The sequence below is a fragment of the Hemiscyllium ocellatum genome, chromosome 7, assembly GCF_020745735.1.
Source record: "Hemiscyllium ocellatum isolate sHemOce1 chromosome 7, sHemOce1.pat.X.cur, whole genome shotgun sequence".
NCBI classification, from domain to species: domain Eukaryota; kingdom Metazoa; phylum Chordata; class Chondrichthyes; order Orectolobiformes; family Hemiscylliidae; genus Hemiscyllium; species Hemiscyllium ocellatum.
Genome location: NC_083407.1, coordinates 27,079,523 through 27,103,486, shown reverse-complemented (window position 1 = coordinate 27,103,486; position 23,964 = coordinate 27,079,523). Strand labels below are relative to the sequence as shown.

The window sequence follows — 23,964 nt, the reverse complement described above, 5'->3', positions numbered from 1 at the left end:
GTGTATCTCCCTTAAACGTTTCCCCTCTCACTTTGAACTCGTGACCCCTAGTAATTGAATCATCCACTTTGGGAAAAAGCTTCTTCCTTTCTACCCTGTCTACACTTCTCATGATTTTGTAGGCCTCAATCAGGTTCCCCCTCAACCCCCTTCTTTCCAATTTAAATAATATTAATTTATTCAACCTCTCCTCATAGCAAGCACCCTCCATATCAGGCAACATCCTGGTGAACCTCCACTGCACCCTTTCCAAAGCATTCACATCCTTTTGCTAATGTGGTGACTAGAACTGGACATAGTTCTTCTCTCCTCTCTCTCTTTAGCCTCTCTTCCCAGCTATTGTTTACTCCTTACCCCCTCCCCACCCTATCTTCTGTATATAAACAGCCATTTTCTGAGCTGCTATCATTTCTGAGGAAGGGTCGCTGGACTCACAAAGTTAACACTGATTTCTCTCCATAGATGTGGGTGGAGTTTAATTTAGATAATTGCGAGGTGCTGCATTTTGGGAAAGCAGGTCTGAGCAGGGTGAGAGGGGAAAGATTTAAAAGAGACCTAAGGGGCAACTTTTTCAAGCAGAGGGTGTGTGCGTATGGAATGAGCTGCTAGAGGAAGTGGTGGAGGCTGGTACAATTACCACTTTTAAAAGGCATTTGGATGGGTATGTGAATAGGAAGGGTTTGAGGGATATGGGCCGGGCGCTGGCAGGTGGGACTAGATTGGGATGGGATACCTGGTCGGCGTGGATGAGTTGGACCAAAGGGTCTGTTTCCGTGCTGTACACCTCTACGATTCTATGACTACAGATGCTGGAGATCAGAGTCGAGAGTATGGTGCTGCAAAAGCACAGTAGGTCAGACAGCATCCGAGGAGCAGGATGGTACCGAGTTGGATTTCGCCAGTGAATTTCACCAGTTTCCTCATTTCTCCTCCTCCCACCTTTTCCCAGTGCCAAGCTTCCAACTTTGCATCGCCCTTTTGACCTGCCCATCACCTTTCCCAGCTATCTGTTCCACCCTCCTCTCCAACCTATCACCTTCTCCTCCACATTCATCTACCTATTCTATTCTCAGCTACCTTCCCTGAGCCCCATCCCCCTGCTATTTATTTCTCAGCCCTCTAGCCCACAGGTCCCATTCCTGATGAAGAACTTATGCCTGATGCATTGATTCTCCTGCTCCTCAAATGCTGCCTGACCTGCTATGCTTTTCCAGCATCACACCTTCAACAGTTAATCCCAACACCCAGGTAATGTTTTACATAGAACATAGAACATTACAGCGCAGTATAAGCCCTTTGGCCCTCGATGTTGCACTGCCCTGTGGAACCATTCTGAAACCTATCTAACCTACACTATTTCATTTTCATCCATATGTTTATCCATTGACCATTTAAATGCCCTTAAAGTTGGCTAGTCTACTACTGTTGTTGCAGGCAGAGCATTCCACACCCCTCCTACATTCTTAGTAACATTCTGAGTAAAGAAACCACGTCTGACTTCTGTCCTATGTCTATCACCCCTCAACTTAAAGCTCTGTCCCCTTGTCCCCATCACCATCTGAAGAAAAGCGCTGTCACTTTCCATCTAAGCTAACCCTCTGATTATCTTATATGAAATAATATCTTAAATAATTAGAATGGATGCCCTGGAAATATGCAGGGAAGAGGTTTTGGGAATATTGGAAAGGATGAATATAGATAAGTCTCCTGGGCCTGATGGCATTTACCCCAGGATCCTATGGGAAGCTAGGGAGGAGATAGCAGAGCCATTGGCCTGGATTTTTATGTCGTCGTTGTCAACAGGAATAGTACCAGAGGACTGGAGGATAGCGAATGTGGTCCCATTGTTCAAGAAAGGGAGTAGGGATAGCCCTAGCAACTATAGGCCAGTGAGTCTGACTTCAGTGGTGGGCAAAGTCTTAGAGAGAATGGTAAGGGATAAGATTTATGAACATCTGGGTAGGAATAACGTGATCAGGGATAGCCAGCATGGTTTTGTGAAGGGCAGGTCGTGCCTCACAAACCTTATTGAGTTCTTTGAGAAGGTGACCAAGGAAGTGGATGAGGGTAAAGCAGTAGATGTTGTGTATATGGATTTTAGTAAGGCATTCGATAAGGTTCCCCATGGTAGGCTAATGCTAAAACTTCGGAGGTATGGCATTGAGGATACATTAGAGGTTTGGATTAGGAATTGGCTGGCTGGAAGGAGACAGAGGGTAGTAGTTGATGGATTATGTTCATCTTGGAGCGCAGTTACTAGCGGTGTACCACAAGGATCTGTTTTGGGACCATTGCTTTTTGTTATCTTTATAAATGATCTAGAGGAAGGACTTGAAAGCTGGGTAAGCAAGTTTGCGGATGACACAAAAGTCGGTGGAGTTGTGGATAGTGAGGAAGGAAGTGGTAGGTTACAGCGGGACATAGATAAGTTGCAGAGCTGGGCGGAAATGTGGCAAATGGAATTCAATGTAGCTAAGTGCGAAGTCGTTCACTTTGGTAGGAATAACAAGATGATGGATTACTGGGCTAATGGTAGGCTACTTGGTAGTGTGGATGAGCAGAGGGATCTTGGTGTCCATGTACACAGATCTCTGAAAGTTGCCACCCAGGTAAATAGTGCTGTGAGGAAGGCATATGGTGTACTGGGCTTTATTGGCAGAGGAATTGAGTTCCGGAGTCCTGAGGTCATGTTGCAGTTGTATAAGACTCTGGTGCGGCCTCATCTGGAGTATTGTGTGCAGTTTTGGTCGCCATACTATAGGAAGGATGTGGAAGCTTTAGAACGAGTGCAGAGGAGGTTTACCAGGATGTTGCCTGGAATGGTAGGAAAATCTTATGAGGAAAGGCTGAGGCACTTGGGGCTGTTCTCATTGGAGAAGAGAAGGTTTAGGGGAGATCTGATAGAAGTGTATAAGATGATTAGGGGTTTAGATAGGGTAGATACTAAGAACCTTTTACCGCTAATGGAGTCAGGTGTTACTAGGGGACATAGCTTTAAATTAAGGGGTGGTAGGTATAGGACAGATGTTAGGGGTAGATTCTTCACACAGCGGGTTGTGAGTTCATGGAATGCCCTGCCCGTATCAGTGGTGAACTCTCCTTCTTTATGGTCATTTAAGCGGGCATTGGATAGGCATTTGGAAGTTATTGGGCTAGTATAGGTTAGGTAGGATTTGGTCGGCGCAACATCGAGGGCCGAAGGGCCTGTACTGCGCTGTATCCTTCTATGTTCTATGTTCTATGTCTCAATTAAGTCACCTCTCAACCTTCTTCTCTCCAACAAAAACAGCCTCAATTCCCTCAGCCTTTCCTCATAAGACCTTCCTCCATACCAGGTAACATCCTAATAAATCTCCTCTGCACTCTTTCCAGAGTTTCCACATCCTTCCTACAATGCGGGGACCAGAACTGTACGCAATATGCCAGTTGTGGTCACACACCAGAGTTTTGTATAGCTGCAGCATAACCTCATGGCTTCGAAACTCAGTCTCTCTACCAATAAAAGCTAACACACCATATGCCTTCTTAACAACCCTATCAACCTGGGTGGCAACTTTCAAGGATCTATGTCCACAGACACCGAGATCTCTCTGCTCATCTACATTACCAAGAATCTTACCAAAAGCCCAGTACTCTTTATTCCTATTACTCCTTCCAAAGTAAACCGCCTCACATTTTTCCACATTAAACTCCATTTGCCACCTCTCAGCCCAACTCTGCAGCTTTTTTATGTCTCTCTGTGATCTCCAACATCCTTCGGAACTATCCACAGCAACACTGACCTTAGTGTCATCCACAAATTTACTAATCCATCCTTCTACGCCCTCATCCAGGTAATTTATATAAATGACAAACAGCAGTGGCCCCAAAACAGATCCTCACAGTAAGCCACTAGTAACTGAACATTTCCCATCAACCACCACCCTCTGTCTTCTTTCAGCAATCCAATTTTTGATCCAAACCACGAAATCACCCTCAATCCCGAAACTCTGTATTTTGTGCAATAGCCTACTGTAGGGAACCTTATCAAGTGCCTTACTGAAATCCATATGCACTACATCAACCACTTTACCCTCATCCACCTGCATGATCGCTTTCTCAAAGAATAAAGTTTGTGAGGCACAACCAACCCTTCAAAAAACCATGTTGACTATCATAATCAACTTATTCCTTCCTAGATGATTGTAAATCCTATCTCTTATCACCTTTTCTAACGCTTTACCCACAACCAAAGTAAGGCTCTCTGGTCTATAATTGCCAGGGTTGTCTCTACTTCCCTTCTTGAACAAGGGAATAACATTTGCAATCCTCCAGTCTTCTGGTACTATTTCTGTAGGAATGACAACATAAAGATCAAAGCCAAAGTCTCTGCAATCTCCTCCCTGCCTTCCTGGAGAATCCTAAAATAAACCCCATCTGGCTCAGGGGACTTATCTATTTTTTACTTTTCCAGAATTGCTAACACGTCCTCCTTGTGACCTCAATCCCATCTAGTTAAGTAGTCTGTATCTCAGTAATCTCCTCGACAGCATTTCTAGTGTGAATACTGATGAAAAACATTCCTTTAGCACTTCTTCTATCTCCCCGGAGTCCATGCTCAACTTTCCACTACTGTCCTTGATTGGCCACCAACTTACTCTAGTCATTCTTTTATTCCTGATATACCTATAGAAACCTTTAGGCTTTTCCTTGATCCTATCTGCCAATGACTTCTCATGTCCCCTCCTGGCTCTAAGATCTCTCTTTTGGTCCTTCCTGCCTAACTTCTAACTCTCAATCACCATAATTGAGCCCCCAGGTCTCATCTTAATATCAGCCTTCTTCTTCCTCTTGACATGAGATTCAATTTTTTACTTAACCACGGCTCCCTCACATGACCACTTCCTCCCTGCCTGACAGGTACACACTTATCAAGGACATGCAGTAGCTGTTCCTTGAGTAAGTTCCACATTTCAATTGTGCCCATTCCCTGCAGTTTCCTTTTGCATCCTATGTGTCCTAGATCTTGCCTAATTGCATCATAATTGCCTTTCCCCAGCTGTAACTCTTACCCTGCAGTGTATACCTAAGTGTTACTGAATTGAGTTGAGAGTGTCATGCTGGAAAAGACTGCCGATCAGTCAGCATCTGAGGAGCAGGAGAATCAACGTTTCAGGCATATGTCCTTCATTAGGAAGGAGGGTCAGGGGCTGAGAGATAAATGCAAGGGGGTGGGGCGGGGGGTGGGGGGGAAGGTAGTTGAGAATAGCTGAGAAGGTAGACAAAGGTTGGGGTGAAGGAGATAGCTCAGAGGGGAGGGTGGAGCAGATAGTTGGGAACAGCGATGGACAAGAGGGCAGTGCCAAGTTGGAGGCTTAGGACTGGGATAATGTTGGGGGAGGGGAAATTGAGGTGCAATCTGCATTAATCCCATGTAATTGAAGGTCCCAAGGCGGAACATGAGATATTTTTCCTCCAGTCATCAGGTGGTTAGGGTGTGTCGATGGAGGAGGCCCAGGACTTGCATGTTAATTAGATTAGATTAAATTAGATTAGATTACTTACAGTGTGGAAACAGGCCCTTCAGCCCAACAAGTCCACACCGACCCGCCGAAGCGCAACCCACCCATACCCCTACATTTACCCCTTACCTAACACTACAGGCAATTTAGCTTGGCCAATTCACCTGACCCGCACATCTTTGGACTGTGGGAGGAAACCGGAGCACCCGGAGCAAACCCACGCAGACACAGGGAGAACGTGCAAACTCCACACAATCGCCTGAGTCGGGAATTGAACCCGGGTCTCAGGAGCTGTGAGGCAGCAGTGCTAACCACTGTGCCACCCTGCCGCCCACTCTGTTCTTGGCAGAGTGGGAGGAGGAGTTCAAGTGTTCAGCCACGGGGTTGTGAGGTTGGTTTGTGTGGGTGTCCCAAAGATACTCTTTGAGATGATCTGCAAGTTAGTGTCCAATCTCCCTGATGTAGATGAAACCACATTGGGTGCAACGGATGCAGTAAATGATATTGGCGGAAATACAGGTAAATTTCTGTCGGATTTGGAAGGATCCTTTGGGGCCTTGGACGGAGGTGAAGGGGAGGTCTGGTGTAGGTTTTGCACTTCCTGCAGTTGCAGAGGAAGGTGCCGGGAGTGGGTGTGGGCTGGGTGGGGGTGGTGGGTTGGGGTGAGGTGGTGCGTGGGAGGCATGGATCTGACGAGGGAGTCCCGGATGGAATGGCCTCTATGGAATGCTGATAGGGGTGGGGAGGGAAATACATCCCTCCTGTTGGGTACTGTTTGTAGGTGGTGGAGGATGATGGGATGTTCACGGAGATTGGTGGGGTGGAAGGGGAGAACAAGAGGTGTTGTGTCCTTGTTGCATTTGGAGGAGTGGAGTTCAAGGGCGGAGGTGCAGGAAGTGGAGGAGATGCGCTGGAGGGAATTGTCGACCACGTGGGAGGGGAACTTGTGATCTTTGAAGAAGTTAGCCATCTGGGATGTTCTAAAGTGGGCGGCACGGTGGCACAGTGTTAACACTGCTGCCTCACTGCACCAGAGATCCGGGTTCAATTCCCGCCTCAGACAACTGACTGTGTGGAGTTTGCACATTCTCCCCATGTCTGCGTGGGTTTCCTCCGGGTGCTCCGGTTTCCTCCCACAGTCCAAAGATGTGCAGTTCAGGTGAACTGGCTATGCTAAATTGCCCGTAGTGTTAGGTAAAGGGATAAATGCAGGGGTATGGGTGGGTTGCGCTTTGGCGGGTCGGTGTGGACTTGTTGGACCGAATGGCCTGTTTCCACACTGTAAGTAATCTAATCTAATCTAATGAAAGTGGAATTGGTCATCCTGGGAACAGATGCGGCAGAGGCAGAGGAATTGGGAATAAGGCATGGCGTTTTTACAGAGGTAGGGTGAGAGGACGTGTGGTCTAGGTAGCTTTGGGAGTCTGTGGGTTAGTAGTAGATGGCTGTGGTTAGTCTGTCGCTGGAGATGGAGGTGGAGAGGTCCAGGAAGGGGAGGGAGGTATCCAAGATGGTCCAGGTGAAGTTGAGGTTGCGGTGAAAGATGTTAGTGAAGTTGATGATCTGCCAAGGACATGTAGGTCCTGGACCTCCTCCATCAACAAATCCTAACCACCGGATGCCTGGAGGAAGAACGCCTTATCTTCCACCTTGGGATCCTGCAACCACACAGGATCAATGTGGATTTCAGTTCCCCTCCCTCCAAATTGTCATTGTCCTCTTGACCTGTCCATTGCCTTTCCCATTTATCCTCTCCACCCTCCTCTCCGACCTATCATCTCCCCCCCCCACGCCTTCATCTACCTATCGTCCCATTCTCAATTATCTTCCCTCCAGCCCCACCCCCCTCCCTCCCATTTATCTCTCAGCTCCCTGACCCACAAGCCTCATTCCTGATGAAGGGCTTATGCCCGAAACGTCGATCCTCCTCAGATGCTGCCTGACTGGCTGAGCTTTTCTAGCACCGCACTCTCAACTCTGATCTCCAGCATCTGCAGTCCTCACTCACTCCATAACCTAATTGTGCTCACCTATCTCCAAATTGAACACCTGGCTGGGTTCATTACCCAGGTAAAAACAATGACTGGAGATGCTGGAAACCAGATTCTGGATCAATGGTGCTGGAAGAGCACAGCAGTTCAGGCAGCATCCAAAGTGCAATGAAATCGATGTTTCGGGCAAAAGCCCTTCATCAGGTTACCTGAGTTCATTACCCAGTACAAATTCAATGTGGCCTCACCCCTTGGTGGCCTGTCTACATTTTCCTGATGAAGGGCTTATGCCTGAAACGTCGAATTTCCTGTTCCTTGGATGCTGCCTGACCTGCTGCGCTTTACCAGCAACACATTTTCAGCTCTGTCTACATTCTGTGTCAGGAAACCCTCCTACACACATTGGACAAAAACTGACCCATCTAAAGTACTCAAACTATTCGATTCTGAATCAATATTTGGAAAGTGAAAGTCCCCCAGAACAACTGCCCTGTTACTCTCACTCCTATTCAGAATCTGATTCGCTATCCTTTCCTCTATATCTCTCGATCTATTCAGAGGCCTATAGAACACTCCCAATAGGTTGACCTCTCCTGCTTCTAACCTCAGTCCATATTACTTCAACACACAAGTCCTCAAATATCCTTTCTGCCACTGTAATACTGACCTTGACTAACAATGCCACACCTCTCCCTCTTTTGCCATCCTCTCTGTTCTTACTGAAGCATCTAAATCCTGGAACCTGCAATAACCATTCCTGTCCCTGATCTATCCATGTTTCTGAAATAACCACAACATTGAAGTTCCAGGTACAAATCCAAGCTGCCAGTTCACCCACCTTATTCCGGATACTCCTAGTGTTGAAGTTGACACAACATCAAACCACCACCTTGTTTGCTAGTGCACTCTTGCGAGCTTGAAACCTTATTTCTGACCTCAATACTCACAACCTCCTGGACACTGGAACTACAATTTAGATTCCCATCTCCCTGCTGAATTAGTTTAAATCCTCCCGAAGAGCATTAGCAAATATCCCCCTCGGAATATTGATACCCCTCTGGTTCAGATGAAGACTATCCTGTTTGTAGAGGTCCCACCTACCCAAGAATGAACCCCAATTATCCAAGTATCTGAAACCCTCCTGCCTGCACCATTCCCTGTAGCCATGTGTTCAACTCCTCTCTTTCCCTAGTCCTTGCCTTGCTAGCAAGTGTCACAGGTAACAAATTAGAGATAACAACTCTGTTTGTTTTGGCTTTGGTGACCCGGTTCAAATCCTACCACCGCAAAGGGTGGAATTTTAATTCAATAAATGTCTGGAATTAAGAATCTAATGATGACCATGAGTCAATTGCCAGTAAAGCCCATCTTGTTTACTAATGCTCTTAAGGGAAGGAAAATGCCACCTTTGCCTGATCTGACTCCAGACCCACAACATTGTGGGTTGACTCTTAACTGCCTCCTGAGAAATTAGGGGTGGGCAATAAATACTGGCCTCATGAGCAATGTCCTCACCTACAAATGAATTTTAAGAAAACAAAGAATATATAACTGGATATTCTCCTTTGTATCTGTAACACAAGTCTCATTTGCCAACTTGCTGCATCGTTGAGAGAAAGCAAAAAATGCTAGTAATCACAGTGGGCCGGGTGCATCAGTGGAGGAAGAGCAAGCTAACATTTGAGGTTAGATGATTTTTCAAATCAGAGCGGCATTGTTGGTGTGATGTTGTGAGGGATGAGTGAAATAAAAAAGTACAAAATGGACAGGATTTTTATACCACTGTCTCTTCAGTTTTTCCTGTTATGAGTGGCAAAGATGAAGCCAGTTCAAAGCTCTTTGATTCTTTACATAAACATTTTAATATAATTTTCATAACTATCTCCCCAAAAAGTGCTAAAAATTGCAATCAGAATTTTCTTCAGAGTTAGCAGTGTAGAATTGGTCCATAGCTTTGAAAAAAAGGGAGGTTAATGTCAATCATCCTCTCAAATATTTTAATCATTGTATTTTCCAGATGCCTGCACTAACTGAGTTTAAGCAAATCAACATGATCTAGAAGTGGCCAACCTTTTGATATACTCAGTTGAATAAAGTTAAAGTGTTTGATTGCAACACAGCTCCTTAAAGATATTTTCCTCCTTTGGGCACAGAATTTCATTACATCTGATTATCCATAAAAGCTTTAGGAATGAGATAGTGATCTTTTGTTCTGGACCCTTCCGACTACAGGAATCTTCATCCCTGTACTCAGTCTGTTCAGCTCTGTCAGACTTTATATGATTCAATGCGATTCCCTCTCATTCTTATAAACTCCAATGAATACAGGCCCAGTCAGCCCAGTCTCTCCTGAATGACAAACATGTCCTCACAGGAATCAGTCTGGTGGCAGTCACGGCACACCCTTTATGGCAAATATACCTTTTCTTGAGTGAGTAGACTAAAATTGCACACAATATTCCAAGTGTGGTCTCACCAAGGCTTCATACAGCTACAGTAATCAGTTCTGAAGAAGGACCATTGGACACCAAATGTTAACTCTGCTTTCTCTACACAGCTGCTACCAGATCTGTTGAGTTTCTTCAGCATTTTTGTTGTTGTTGCAGTAAGTCTTCCTTGTTCATGAACTGAAACTCTCCTGTAATGAAGGCTAACATAACATTTATCTTACTAACTGCTTGCTACAACTATACGCTTATTTTCGGTGACTGGTGTATAAAGACTTCCACATCTCTTTGTATACCAACACTGGCCAAATTATCACCATTTGAGTAATACTCAGCCTTTCTGTTTTGACTACAAAAGTGGACAAGTTCATACTTATCCATGTTATATCGAGTCTGCCATGAATTTTCCCACATGCCCAATGTGTTCAAAACACCCTGATGACATTTGACATCTTCTTCACCACTCACAATGCTACCCATTTTCATGTTATTGGCAAACTTGGAAATATCAGATCCCTGTTTATTCTTCTGAACTCTGTGAACACTAGCCCAGTCAAACCACTGCTTTCTCACAGAACAGTTCTTTCATCCCCAGTATCAGCCGAGTAAACCTCTGCTGATGCATGCAGTTTGTGGGGCTCTTTATACCAACTGATCACCATCTTAATTCCTGGATTGTCCTGAGTTAACAGGGAAGTGAGCAGTGGAGTGGGAATCATTAGCGCACAGGTCTGATCAACTGCCTTTCTGAGTTGATAGAACGATAAAATGAGCAGTGCCTCGGGCAAAGTGGTAACCAGCCCATGCATGTGGAAGCTTCAGATGGAGTTGGGTTCAAGTTTAATCCTCACCCTTAGAACGGAAATGCCTTCTGACACTCACTGCCAAAGCTCAATAAAAACAAGGTGGATGATTAGTGGGTATGGAAACATTGTGTTACAGCTAAGTAGCCTTGAGAGGGAAGGGAAAAAAACATTAGCAGAGAAGTGAAAAAGATTAATGTAGTAAATGCTTTCAGTGATAACATAATTGCATGTGATGTATGAAGCAACGTAGGATATTAAGACTTCAAACTGTAATGACCCTAACAATAGCTGCATTATATCATCATCATGGTCAGAATCTCAGTATAGGAATTCCCTATTGTAAGAATTGTTCTGCGAGTTTATATTGGAGAATGCCAAGTATGAAAAGTTGTCAAAAAATGGACAGTTTTGTGAAATAAATACGTAATGACATGAAATGCAGAAAAATTCATGAGCAAAAAGTACAAGTTTCTGACTTGGGACTTTGTTGCAGATTTAAACAGGTTTTAGGATGGTAATTGTCATTCCACTTGTACATTAAGCTGACTTTATTTATATAAGTAAGACCAAATTTAGGAATTTACCGTTTGAGAGCTAATGTTTATATGTAGGCTCATTTTCATTGATATATAGAAAACAAAATCCCTGAGAAACTTTGGATGATTTTTTATAGATCCCAAAGAGTTTGTAAATAGAACACAGTCCTAAATCTCAATCTTTGTCTTTTTATGGCACAGATACAGAGTATTGCCTGACAGTACACAGATTTACAAGCCATGGCAGGAGTGAATCAGTCTCAAAGAGATGTGTTTCAAAGGTGGAATGTTATTCAGTTGGCTGCCGTCACTTAAGGAAGTTTGGTTATACAGTAAGTGCTGCACAACTATAATGGATTAAATAGACTCTACCTGTGCTGTAGGATTCTTTGAAGTATATCACCAAAGATTACCATGTATTTATTATTCAAAGATGGATTTGTGTAGTTGAATGACAAACGTCACAGATAGATGTGAGAGAATGGTTCAAGACGGAGATAAACATGATGTACCATAACTGAAGATCTCCTGGTTGGAGGACCTGTGAACAGGGCAGCAGAGAAGAGCCATGGCTTCCTTCCTGTCAACCTCCATTGGACTTGAGTGTAGTCCTGAAGGGCAAAGGGCTAGGACTCTGTGTCACCCCTTTCTCAAAACATGCTCCAAATTCATCAGCTGACTTTCCAAACCCCGTGTTGTCAGAAATGAGCCAGAACTCGGGCTGATTATGAATTGATTCAGTTTATACAAAATGAATTTGATTCTATCAATTTTTCTTCCTTGGACATAAATTAGGTTACATTGTAACTTGGCTATATCTAGTGATTGACAGGAAGACTCGATGCGTTGAGAATTGCAGCAGTGATGATCCTGGAAATAAATGGCGGAATGGAACAGATGTGTCTTATGCAAGGACTGGAAGTCTATTATTGAAGGGTATAGTGATTGAAACCAAACCAAGATGTTATTGACTATGACATCCCTGATTAGGGCTGTTAACCTGGGAATATCAGGGAGCTCTAGCTGATAGATATAAACAGGGGATTCAGAGAGTCTCTTGACTTCATGGATTGAATCCAAGCTTAATGGGATACTGTCCTCTGTGGAATTATTTAACAGGAAATGCAACATCAGTGAAAATATTTAATCAGGAAGCATTTTGTTTTTTTTTCAGGAGTGTACTTCCTGTTGTGAAGGGATGATCTGCAACATCGATGTGCCAACAAATCACACAAATGCTGTGCTTATGGTTAAACGGCTCCACAGGTTACCTTCATCTGCCAGCAATACGGTGTTGAACATAAGCTGGATCACACTGGCACTGCTAGTTGTCCTTTTGATATGATAAACAGCAAGCAACATCGAGTGAAGTTTTTTTATGCGCATTAGCTATTTTGATTGATTCCATCTTTGAGCTTTGGAAACATAAATCTCACCTTCAAAATAGTCCCAGATATTGCACTGATGAATAAAAGGTGCATGCTGTCAACTTGTACACTGGCATTACAAAGACTGGATTGTGAGTTGATCTGATGTGAAAACTGCTGTTGGAATAGACCTTAGATCAAAGAATCTAACGAGGAAGGTTGTGAGACATTTAACGAAAGGATAAATACAGATTTCCATTTTTAAAATTTTGTAATTTTTTTTGTCCCATATTACCTTCATCTCCTGGAAATATTTATCAATTTGCAAGGGTACCATCATGGACACTATATGCCTTCAGTCCTCCTTGTCAAGGGGGTCATAATTCAAGTGCAAACCTTGCTAGTACATATCTGCAAGCTATTCAGTAGTAAACTATTAACAGTCCTTCTTACCTGATGTTCACACACATCCAGTGGAGTAAATGAACAGTAATCTGGAACAGAAATTGTTACCATTGTTTTTTTTTTCCATTCTTAACTCTGGTGTGCTGAGTCCAGGAAACCTCAGGAAAACATAAAATTAAACTTGAAATCATTCTATTCTGGTTGAATTTGTTGATTGCTGGATAAAATCAGAGTAGAAGAAATACAAGTTTTCCATAGTAAATTTTCTGGCTTTTAGTACAAATTTTTCAAAACTGATCACAGTACTTTTCCCCAGCCCCAATGTCCATGACAAACTGCTATTTGTGATTTTAGACTAATTCCATGATGATAATTTGGCAGATGGCAGTTTTGGAAAGTAAACTTGTACGCAGGTAAAATTTATTTCACAATCAGACTGAAAAAATGCAGAAACTATAAGCCATAAAAAACTCTAAACAATAGCATTGTAACTGTTTAACTATGACTGATTTGCTGGGTAATATGCAATGATTGAATGTCGACTCAAAAATACTTGTAAACAATATGAGAGCACTGGATCGTGATGTCCTGTTCCTTTATAATCAGAAGATTAAATTGCAATCATGGATATTTATGCTTTGAAGTTATACCCTATATATGAGGATAGATGTCCCCCATTTTAAACAATGAACAAAAGAAAAACACAGTTGAAAGCGCACAATAAATGACTTTTGGACTGGAGTGACAACTATTATTTTGTCAAACATTGCAGCCGTTTTGTACTAGCACATCATGCACAATACGCAAGTGACTTTAACTTGTGAAAAAACCTTCTCCCAGTTTAGTGTAATAAAAGCAAGTTGCTGGAGATCTGAAATAAAAACAGAAGTTGCTGGAGAAACTCAGCAGATCTGGCAGCATCTGTGGAAAAGAAACTGTGTTACTGTTTCGAATCCAATGACTTCTTTCAGAACCGAAAAAAGATTCATTCACTTGAAACGTTAACTTTGTTTTTCTTGACCAGGTCACAGTTCTTCTCTTTTATTTAACAGGTACCATGAGATCATTGACATCTGCCAGATCAGATATTTGACAGCATTTCTACGTGTGTATTCCCTTTCTTAGAAGTATCAGTCTAAATTATGTTCTGAATTACTGGTGTGGATTGTGATGCCACTGACTACTGGCCCAGATATAAGAGTGTTACTAACTGAACCAAGCTTGTGTACAAATAATAATGTATGGTATGACAGAGAAGGCATGCTAAATCATGAAGCTTTTGTCTTTGTGTCATGAAGGCGGGAATAATGTTGAACATGATTCTTGTGACACAGGCAATAATTCTGATGAACAGTCATCCATCTCCCATGTTACAATATTTTTCTCTCCTACTGCTTTCTGACCTGCTGAACACTTCGAGAATGATTTGTTTTCATTTCAGATTTGTTGTATTGGAGGAAATCAATTGTGACTGATTGCTGCGATTTGGATGAGCAAAATATTGGGAACAAAAGCTCTTGCTTCGACTTCAAACTCCTTGGATTCCCAATTTCTACATGTGAAGAGGGGCTATAAAAAGCAATGTATTATTTACAATGCATTGGGTTGGAAGGCTTTGTGGCCATCCTGGTCTCATTTTCTAGATCAACGTTTTCCTTATGCTGTGAAGGAATTTACATTATTCAGGCCATTGCTACACACGAGACACAGCTTCTGGAGTGTTGTAGATGCGGACTTCTCTCGGGGTCTTCCTAAAACTGATTGGGGAATCTCATGACTCTGTTGACACATTCTTTTTTACACTTATTGCAAAAATATAATAAAATCATTATGTACCATTTTGTAAAACATCAACAGGAAGGGAAGTAATGATCGCTTGTAACTTTAATCCTTGTTCATCTCTTTTTGTACCTCCTCATTCTCACTGTTTTCAGCTTCATTCCACTGCATTGCCATGTCCCGTTGTTACCTATCCCTGGTCAAACTCTGCATGCAAGACTGCAAAACTCAAAATAGTTATGAGCAGCTTCAAAAACAGGTGATAATTCAAAATGCAACAAAACACGAATGAAAAACCAGACTACTGCTTCAAGGCAATACAATCGATTGTAAGATCATTGTATTTTGGGATCATATTCCAATTTTCTTCTCAATGAAAAGTGAAATCCAATATAACCTCATAAACATTATGAGATATGTATTAACACTATACATAAAAAGGGGTAATTTTGTTTGGATTACTTGCCTAGTTCATGTAAGAACAGTCTGTACACTTTTCCAGCCTGAAAATATTTGGCCAGGTGTGAAGGTGTTCTGCTCTTCACAATATTTCCAATGCCATGAAGCCAATCTGCATTGGTCTGAAATAAAAACGACAGATGCTGGAGAAACTCAGCCGATCTAGCAGCATCTGTGGAGAGAGAAACTGAGTTAGCATTTTCGAGTCTATAGTGACTTCTGGCATTAGAAAGATGGCAGTGAAGATTAACCTGAATAGTACTGGGGTTTCAATGTGTAAGAACTCATATTTGAACAGGCGTGATTAGCCTGTGTCTATCGAATACCATGGAAACTCAAAACATTAACCCTATTTCTCTTTCCACAGAAGTTGCCACACTTGCTGAATTTCGCCACTATTTTGTTTTTGATTTAAGATTTTCAGCAACTGTTGTATTTGGCTTTTATTATTGTACTGCTCTAATGTTGACCCTGAATATCATGTCAAACTGCAGTGGACTGCTGACTTTCAGTATACAATAGCAGTCTGCCCCATCGGTGAGGCAGGAGGTGCTGCATGTGCAGCTCCTTGGGTCATATTGACTATGTAAGACAAAGGACTGTCCTACATAGTCAATATGCCCCAAGGAGCCCCACATACAACACTCTCACCCTTCATGTAAAACTGCCATTGGGTTTGTGGCCTTAAAGAGGCACACACCTGCACTTATCACATTGACACAGTAGAATTCCCATATCGTATAGAATCATAAAACGCCTTAGTCACCATGAGTATTACAGTGGAAATACCTTGCTAGCAGGTGTGTGTATATCCATGTTATACATGAACATTTGTTGATTATACTTGTCAGTTTGCAAATTCATGTGTGACACTTAAGAAAAACAATTGTTTACAATATACGGAAAATTTAATGACGAAAGTTTATTCTGCCTCCTGTTCCAATATTTGCTCATTTTAACAGAACTTAGCCATCTGTCCTTGTTCTGAACAGCACCTGGAGTTTTGCAAGAAGCTTTCAATCTGCCATTTTCCCTCACTAAAGAAAATCTTCAACTTTAATTGCCCTCATTCCTTGGTTTATTTAAACTGGAACCTTCTTATTGGGAGACGGCATAACATTTGCAGCACAATATGTAGCCAAATGCTCTTGTCTTTAACTGGGAGCATTTATTAAACTTTCCTGGAGCAAACCATGGGAAATCTGTTAATATCTATGTAAAAACAAACTAATGGGCAATTTTTTCATCAAATATAAGCAAGTTTAAGTTTTATTTATGCTACTTTATAAAAAATTAAATTTCCAAGAGTTTTATCACCTAAGTAATTTTTCAGGGCAATCAGAGTCATCCTGCCTTGTCTAAAATTTGACAAAGACCTGGCAGTTAATTGTCAATCGTCATTAACGGGTGGCAAGCCTTTACTAATAAGAGTTCACTTATATATAAATCAATACTCTTATGTGGGATAAATGTTGCTTTTCCCCTTGAATTGATAAACTTACAAAATTACAAGTGCAAAATGAAAAGTTTTGACAATGCCTATCTATTTTTAGCAAGACTCAAGCTTAGAACTATCAAATGGATATTTAGATCTTAATATTAGAACTTAAACAAAATGTAAAGAGCTGGAAGAAAGGGTGAACAACAAATATTTTGGTGAATGCTAAAAGCTATAAGTAATCTTCATCATGACTGATGTGGCTTAAAGAGAAAAACAATTGTAGATGCAGCAATAAGTGAACAGAAAAATGGTCATGCAACAGAATGTTTGCAATTTATTTGATCATAGAAGTTGAGGTGGTACCCAATGATGATTACAAAAGGACAGGAACTCTCCAGCAACATCACAGTCAAGCATCAAGCCATGGCTAATCACTGTGCTCCATAGTATATGGTAAATGAGGTTATCTTAACATCTGGTGATACCAATTGGAATCTTGCTCTGCTGATCCAGACTATCAGGTAATTTAACTTTATCTTTTATATTCTGTGGAATACTTAAGGATAATTTGCAGCATTAATGTTATATTACATTTTTGTCCACACCTTTTCAAGTTTCTCCCACACTACTACTAAAAGAATACATACTTAATACTAATGTAATAATTTCATGATATCTCAAACTCTAATCAATCAATTTCCTCTAAATACATAATATCCTGACTTGGAAATATCATTTTTCCTTCACTGTCACTGTTCAAGATGCTGGAATGTCCTTCCTCACTCCTCTGTGCAAAAATGCACACTTCACAGACTGCAGCAGTTCACGAAGGTAGCTCACAATCACCTTCTGCAGGACAATTATGTGTGGACAATAAATACTGACCTAGCCAGCATGTCCCACGAATAAAAACAAATGTTGTTTCACATGCACAAAACTATTAATTTTGACTTTAAGTACTGAGAAATTGGAACCTCTTCTGTTCGCACAGATAATTGAATAAAGTATGAATAATGATATGCATTATGATTGTGGGGAATATTAAATCAAAAAGTTAGCTTGCAGTGAGTAATGTACAATGAGATCCAACTGCTTCATAAACTTTGGCAGTGAACTTGCAGTATGTGAAATATAGACTCAGAGATGTACAGCATGGAAACAGACCCTTCGGTCCAACCCATCTAGAAATCCCAGCCCAATCTAGTCCCATCTGCCAGCACCCGGCCCATATCCCTCCAAACCCTTCCTATTCATATACCCATCTAAATTCGTCTTAAATATTGTAATTGTACCAGCCTTCACCACTTCCTCTGGCAACTCACTCCATACACATACCACCTGTATGAAAAAGTTGCCCCTTAAGGCTCTTTTATATCTTTCCCCTCTCACCCTAAACCTATGCCCTCTAGTTCTGGACTCCCCAACCCCAGTGAAAAGACTTTGTCTATTTACCCTATCCATGCCAGTCATAATTATGTAAACCTCTATAAGGTCACCCCTCAGTCTCCGACGCTCCAGGGAAAACAGCCCCAAACTAATCAGCCTCTCCCCATAGCTCAAATCCTCCAACTCTGGCAACATCCTTGTAAATCTTTTCTGAACCCTTTCAAGTTTCACAACATCTTTCCGATAGGAAGGAGAGCGGAATTGCACGCCATATTCCAACAGTGGCCTAACCAATGTCCTTACAGCCGCAGCATGACCTCCCAACTCCTGTACTCAATACTCTGACCAATAATCAAAAGCATACCAAACGCTGCCTTCACTATCCTATCTACCTGCGACTCCACTTTCAAGGAGCTATGAACCTGCACTCCAAGGTCTCTTTGTTCAGCAACACATCCCTAGGACCTTACCATTAAGTGTATAAGTCATGCTAAGATTTGCTTTCCCAAAATACAACACCTCACATTTATCTGAATTAAACTCCATCTGCCACTTCTCAGCCCATTGGCCCATCTGGTCAAGATCCTGTTGTAATCTGAGGTAACCCTCTTTACTGTCCACTATACCTCCAATTTTGGTATCATCTGCAAACTTACTAACTGTACCTCTTATGCTCGTATCCAAATCATTTATGTAAATGACAACAAGTAGAGGACTCAGCACTGATCATTGTGGCACTCCACTGGTCACAGGCCTCCAGTCTGAAAAACTAACCTCCACCACCACTCTCTGTCTTCTACCTTTGAGCCAGTTCTGTACCCAAATGGTTAGTTCTCCCTGTATTCCATGAGATCTAACCTTGCTCATCAATCTCCCATGGTGAACCTTGTCAAACACCTTACTGAAATCCATATAGATCACATCTACCGCTCTGCCCTCATCAATTCTCTTTGTTACTTTTTCAAAAAACTCCATCAAGTTTGTGAGATATGATTTCCCATACAGAAAGCCATGTTGACTATCCCTAATCAGTCCTTGCCTTTCCAAATACATGTACATTCTGTCCCTCAGGATTCTGTCCAACAACTTGCCCACCACTGACGTCAGGCTCACCGGTCTATAGCTTCCTGGCTTGTCCTTACAACCCTTCTTAAATAGTGGCACCATGTTAGCCAACCTCCAGTCTTCCAGCACCTCACCTGTGACTATTGATGATACAAATATATCAGCAAGATGCCCAGCAATCACTTCTCCAGCTTCCCACACAGTTCTAGGGTAGACCTGATCAGGTTCTGGGAATTTATCTACCTTTATCCGTTTCAAGACATCTAGCACTTCCTCCTCTGTAATATGAACATTTTGCAAAGTGTCACCATCTATTTCTCTCCAGTATATATCTTCCATATCCTTTTCCACAGTAAATACTGATGCTCGTTTAGTATCTCCCCCATTTTCTGCGGCTCCACACAAAGGCTACCTTGCTGATCTTTGAGGGGCCCTGTTTTCTCCTAGTTACCCTTTTGTCTTTAACGTATTTGTAAAAGCCCTTTGGATTCTCCTTAATTCTATTTGCCAAAGCTATCTCATGTCCCTGTTTTGCCCTCCTGATTTCCCTCTTAAGTATATTCCTACTTCCTTTATACTCTTCTGAGGATTCATTTGCTCTATCCTGTCTATATCTTCCATATGCTTCCTTCTTTTTCTTAACCAAACCCTTAATTTCTTTAGTTATCCAGCATTCCCTGTACCTACCAGCCTTTCCTTTCACCCTGACAGGAACATACTTTCTCTGGATTCGTGTTAACTCATTTCTGAAGGCTTCCTATTTTCCTGCCGTACCTTTACCTGCGAACATCTGCTCCCAGTCAGCTTTCGAAAGTTCTTGCCTAATATCGTCAAAATTGGCCTTTCTCCAACTTAGAACTTCAACTTTTAGATCTGGTCTATCTTTTCCATCATCATTTTAACTCTCATGGAATTATGGTCACTGGCCCCAAAGTGCTCTCCCACTGACACCTCAGGCACCTGTCCTGCCTTATTTCCCAAGAGTAGGTCAAGTTTTGCACCTTCTCTCGTAGTAACATCCACGTACTGAATCAGAAAATTGTCTTGTACACACTTAACAAATTCCTCTTCATGTAAATCCTTAACACTATGGTAGTCCCAGTCTATGTTTGGAAAATTAAAATCTCCTACCATAATCACCCTATTATTCTTACAGATAGCTGAGATCTCCTTACAAGTTTGTTTCTCAATTTCCCGCTGACTATTAGGGGGTTTATAATACAATCCCAGTAAGGTGATCATTCCTTTCTTATTTCTCAGTTCCACCCAAATACCTTCCCTGGATGTATTTCCAGGAATACCCTCTCTCAGCACAACTGTAAAGTTATTCCTTATCAAAAACACCACTCCCCCTCCTCTCTTGCCTCCCTTTCTATCCTTCCTGTAGCGTTTGTATCCTGGAACATTAAGCTGCCAGTCCTGCCCATCTCTGAGCCATGTTTCTGTAATTGCTATGATATCCCAGTCCCATGTTCCTAACCATGCTGTGAGTTCATCTGCCTTTCCAGTTAGGTCCCTTGCATTAAAATATCTTGAAATATATAAGCATTCTTTTCAAAAATGTTGGTCTGGCAAATGGCAAGTAGATTTTCTGTGTAAACGTTTGAATCATTATTTAAGCATACTGGCTTGCCCAGATACCTGCTGCTCCATAGCCAAGTCATGCTATCTTGAATGACCTAACTTCAAAACAATTGCAATTGATACTTAAACTTGTTTTGCCAACAGTTTCCTTACACGATTTGATCTGAGTAGCGGAATATTCAATTTTAACAAAGAATCTAGACAGTATGCCATTGCTTAAATCAAATGTCCTTTCCTCCCAAAAAGATAGCTGCCTTAGTATTCATGCAAACAATCTAAACAGTGAATTAAAATAAAATAAAAACTTGGAACCCTTTCCGATATGTGTACTTATCCCTCAAATGTCTTGAATATTGTAACTGTACCACCATCCATCACTTCACCTGGCAGTTCATTCCACTCTGTGGAAAAAAGGGTGCTCATAATTTTGAGACAGAGACATATGGCACAACAGAAGTAGTAACCTCAAGATTTTGTATTTTTAGAAATCAACATGCAAATAGTCATGGAGTCATACCCTTTGATCCAACTAGTTTAAATTAGAAATTAAACTAGTCCCACTTGCCTGTGTTTGGCCCATATTCAATAACACCTCTGGAATTAAGAGTCTATTGATGATAATGAATCCACTGTTGATTGTTGGATAAAACTACCTGGTTCACTGAGGTCCTTTAGGGAAGGAAATTGCTAGCCTTACCTGGTCTGGCCTACATGTGACTCCAGACCTACAGCAATGTCGTTGACTCTTAACTGCCCTTTGGACAATCAAGGATGGGCAATAAATGCTGGTCTGGCCTCACCCCATGAATGAATTGAAATAAAAACTTGGAATCCTTTCCGATATGTGTACTTATCCCTCAAATGTCTTGAATATTGTAACTTTACCACCATCCATCACTTCACCTGGCAGTTCATTCCACTCTGTGGAAAAAAGAGTGCCCCTCATGTTCTTTTTAAAACTTTCTCCTTTCACCTTTAAAATATGCTCCATAGTTTTGAACACCCCCACCATAGGGAAAAGACACTTGCTGTACACCTTATCCGTGTTCCTCATGATGTTATAGAACTCTATAAGATGTCCTCAACCTCCTATGCTCCAGTGAAAAATGTCCCAACCTATCCAGCCTATTTTTAATAAGTCAAACCTTCCATTCCCGGCAACATCCTAGTAAACCTTTTCTGAACCCTCCCCAAATTAATAATATCCTTCCAAAGCAGGACGGCCAGTACTGCACGCACTGTACTTCAGAAAAGGCCTCACCAACGTCCTGCGCAAGCTCAATATGACATCCCAATACCTATATTCAAAGGGCTGAGCAACGAAGGCATATGTGCTAAATGCTTTCCTAACCACCCTGCCTACCTGTGATGCAAATTTCAAAGAATTATGTACCCGAACCCCTTGATCTCACTTCTACAACACTACCCAGGGCCTTGCCATTAATTGTGTAGGTCCTGTCCTTATTTGTTTTACCAAAATGCAATATCTTGTGCTTTTCTCCAAATTAAACACCATCTGCAACTCTGTAGCCCATCGAGCCAATTGATCAAGGTCTCTTTGTAACTTAGATAACCTTTTTCACTGTCTACTATAACGCCAATTTTTGTTGAGACTGGGGTGCTAGAAAAGCATAGCAGATCAGGCAGCATCTGAGGAGCAGGAGAATCGACGTTTCAGGCATGAACCCTTCCACTGCAAGGTAAAAACAAGGACTGCAGATGCTGGAAACCAGAGTCTAGATTAGAGTGGTACTGGTAACGCACAGCAGGTCAGGCAGCATCAGAGGAGCAGGAAAATTGATGTTTCGGGCAAAAGCCCTTCATCAGGAATAGAGCCCTTCCACTTCAAACTTAGTAACGATGCCTCCAAAATTCTCATCCACATTATTTATATAAATGACAAACAAAAGTGGACCCTGTACCGATCCCTGTGGAACATCACTGGTCATGGGCCTCCAGTCCGAGAAACAACCATCACCCTTTTCCTCCTACCGACAGGCCAATTTTGTTGCCAAATGGCTAGCTTACCCTGTATTCCATGCGATCTAACTTTCTTAATTAGTCTACCATGCAGAACCTTGTCAAAGGCATTGCTAAAGACCATGTAAACAATGTCTACCATTTTGCCTTCATCAATCTTTTTGGTTATGACCTCAAAATTGTGAGACACAATTTCACTTGCTGAAAATCGTGCTGACTGTCCCTAATCAGTCCTTACCTCCCCAACTGCATGTAAATCCTGTCTTTCAGAGTTACCTTCAACAATTTACCCACCAGCAATGTCAGGCTTACAGGTCTATAGGTGCTAGATATTTACTGATTGAAGTTAAATGGCAGCACTATTGGGTTAATTTCTTACTGATTTAAATGATGGGACACTTAATTACATGGTATTTGATACTGCACAAAACGCTTTTATACTAATACAAAATGTAAAATTAATCAGAAGTACGGTATTAGGACTAGTCACTTGTAGTTGATTGATAACATGCAAAACTGTTCATGTCTACTTTCCATCTGAAACAGGGCATGGAAAACACAAATTTGCCTGTAGCAAATGACTTTGAATTTCATCTTATAAGGGACAAGATGGACACTGCCTTACATTGATGTGAATTAGGAGCATGAACAGGCCAATTGGCCCCTCAAAGTCCTTTATCTCTGTCTTAAATGGGTGAGCCTTTATTGTTAAACAGTAACCCATAATTATATATTCTCACACAAGTGTGGTTCCACATGTATCCTGTCAGGACCCTTCAGAATCTTATTTGTTTCAATCAAATCAGTTTTTATTTTTCGAAACACCAGCGAATATAAGCTGAAGCTGTCCGAGCATTCCTCAAAAGACCAATATTTGTCCAAAGTTAAAAATCACACAACACCAGGTTTTAGTAGAGTGGTGCTGAAGAAGCACAGCAGGTCAGGCAGCATCTGAGGACCAGGAAAATTGGCGTTTCAGGCAAAAGCCCTTCCTGATGAAGAGCTTTTGCCCAAAACGTTGATATTCCTGCTCCTCAGATGCTGTCTGACCTGCTGTGCTTTTCCAGCACACTCTAATCTAGACTCTAGTTTCCAGCATCTGCAGTCCTTGTTTTTACCAGATTATAGTAGAACAGATTTATTTGGAAGCACTCACTTTCGGAGTGCTGCTCCTTCATCAGGTTGTCTGATGAAGGAGTAGTGCTCTGGAAGCTTGT

At 41.9% G+C, this 23,964-nt stretch overlaps 1 protein-coding gene across 5 annotated transcripts in view; it reads left to right on the top strand.

Annotated features, from left to right (window-relative positions):
- lypd6b (LY6/PLAUR domain containing 6B) overlaps nt 1–13,988 on the top strand; it is a 173,516-nt gene extending 159,528 nt beyond the window's left edge. For all 5 annotated transcript variants that reach the window (XM_060827819.1, XM_060827821.1, XM_060827820.1 and 2 more), the window contains 2 exons: nt 11,483–11,613; nt 12,456–13,988. In XM_060827819.1, the coding sequence (XP_060683802.1) occupies nt 11,483–11,613; nt 12,456–12,626 (302 nt within the window). In that variant the 3' untranslated portion in view covers nt 12,627–13,988. The remainder of the gene's footprint in view (nt 1–11,482; nt 11,614–12,455) is intronic.
- Nucleotides 13,989–23,964: the final 9,976 nt, after the last annotated feature.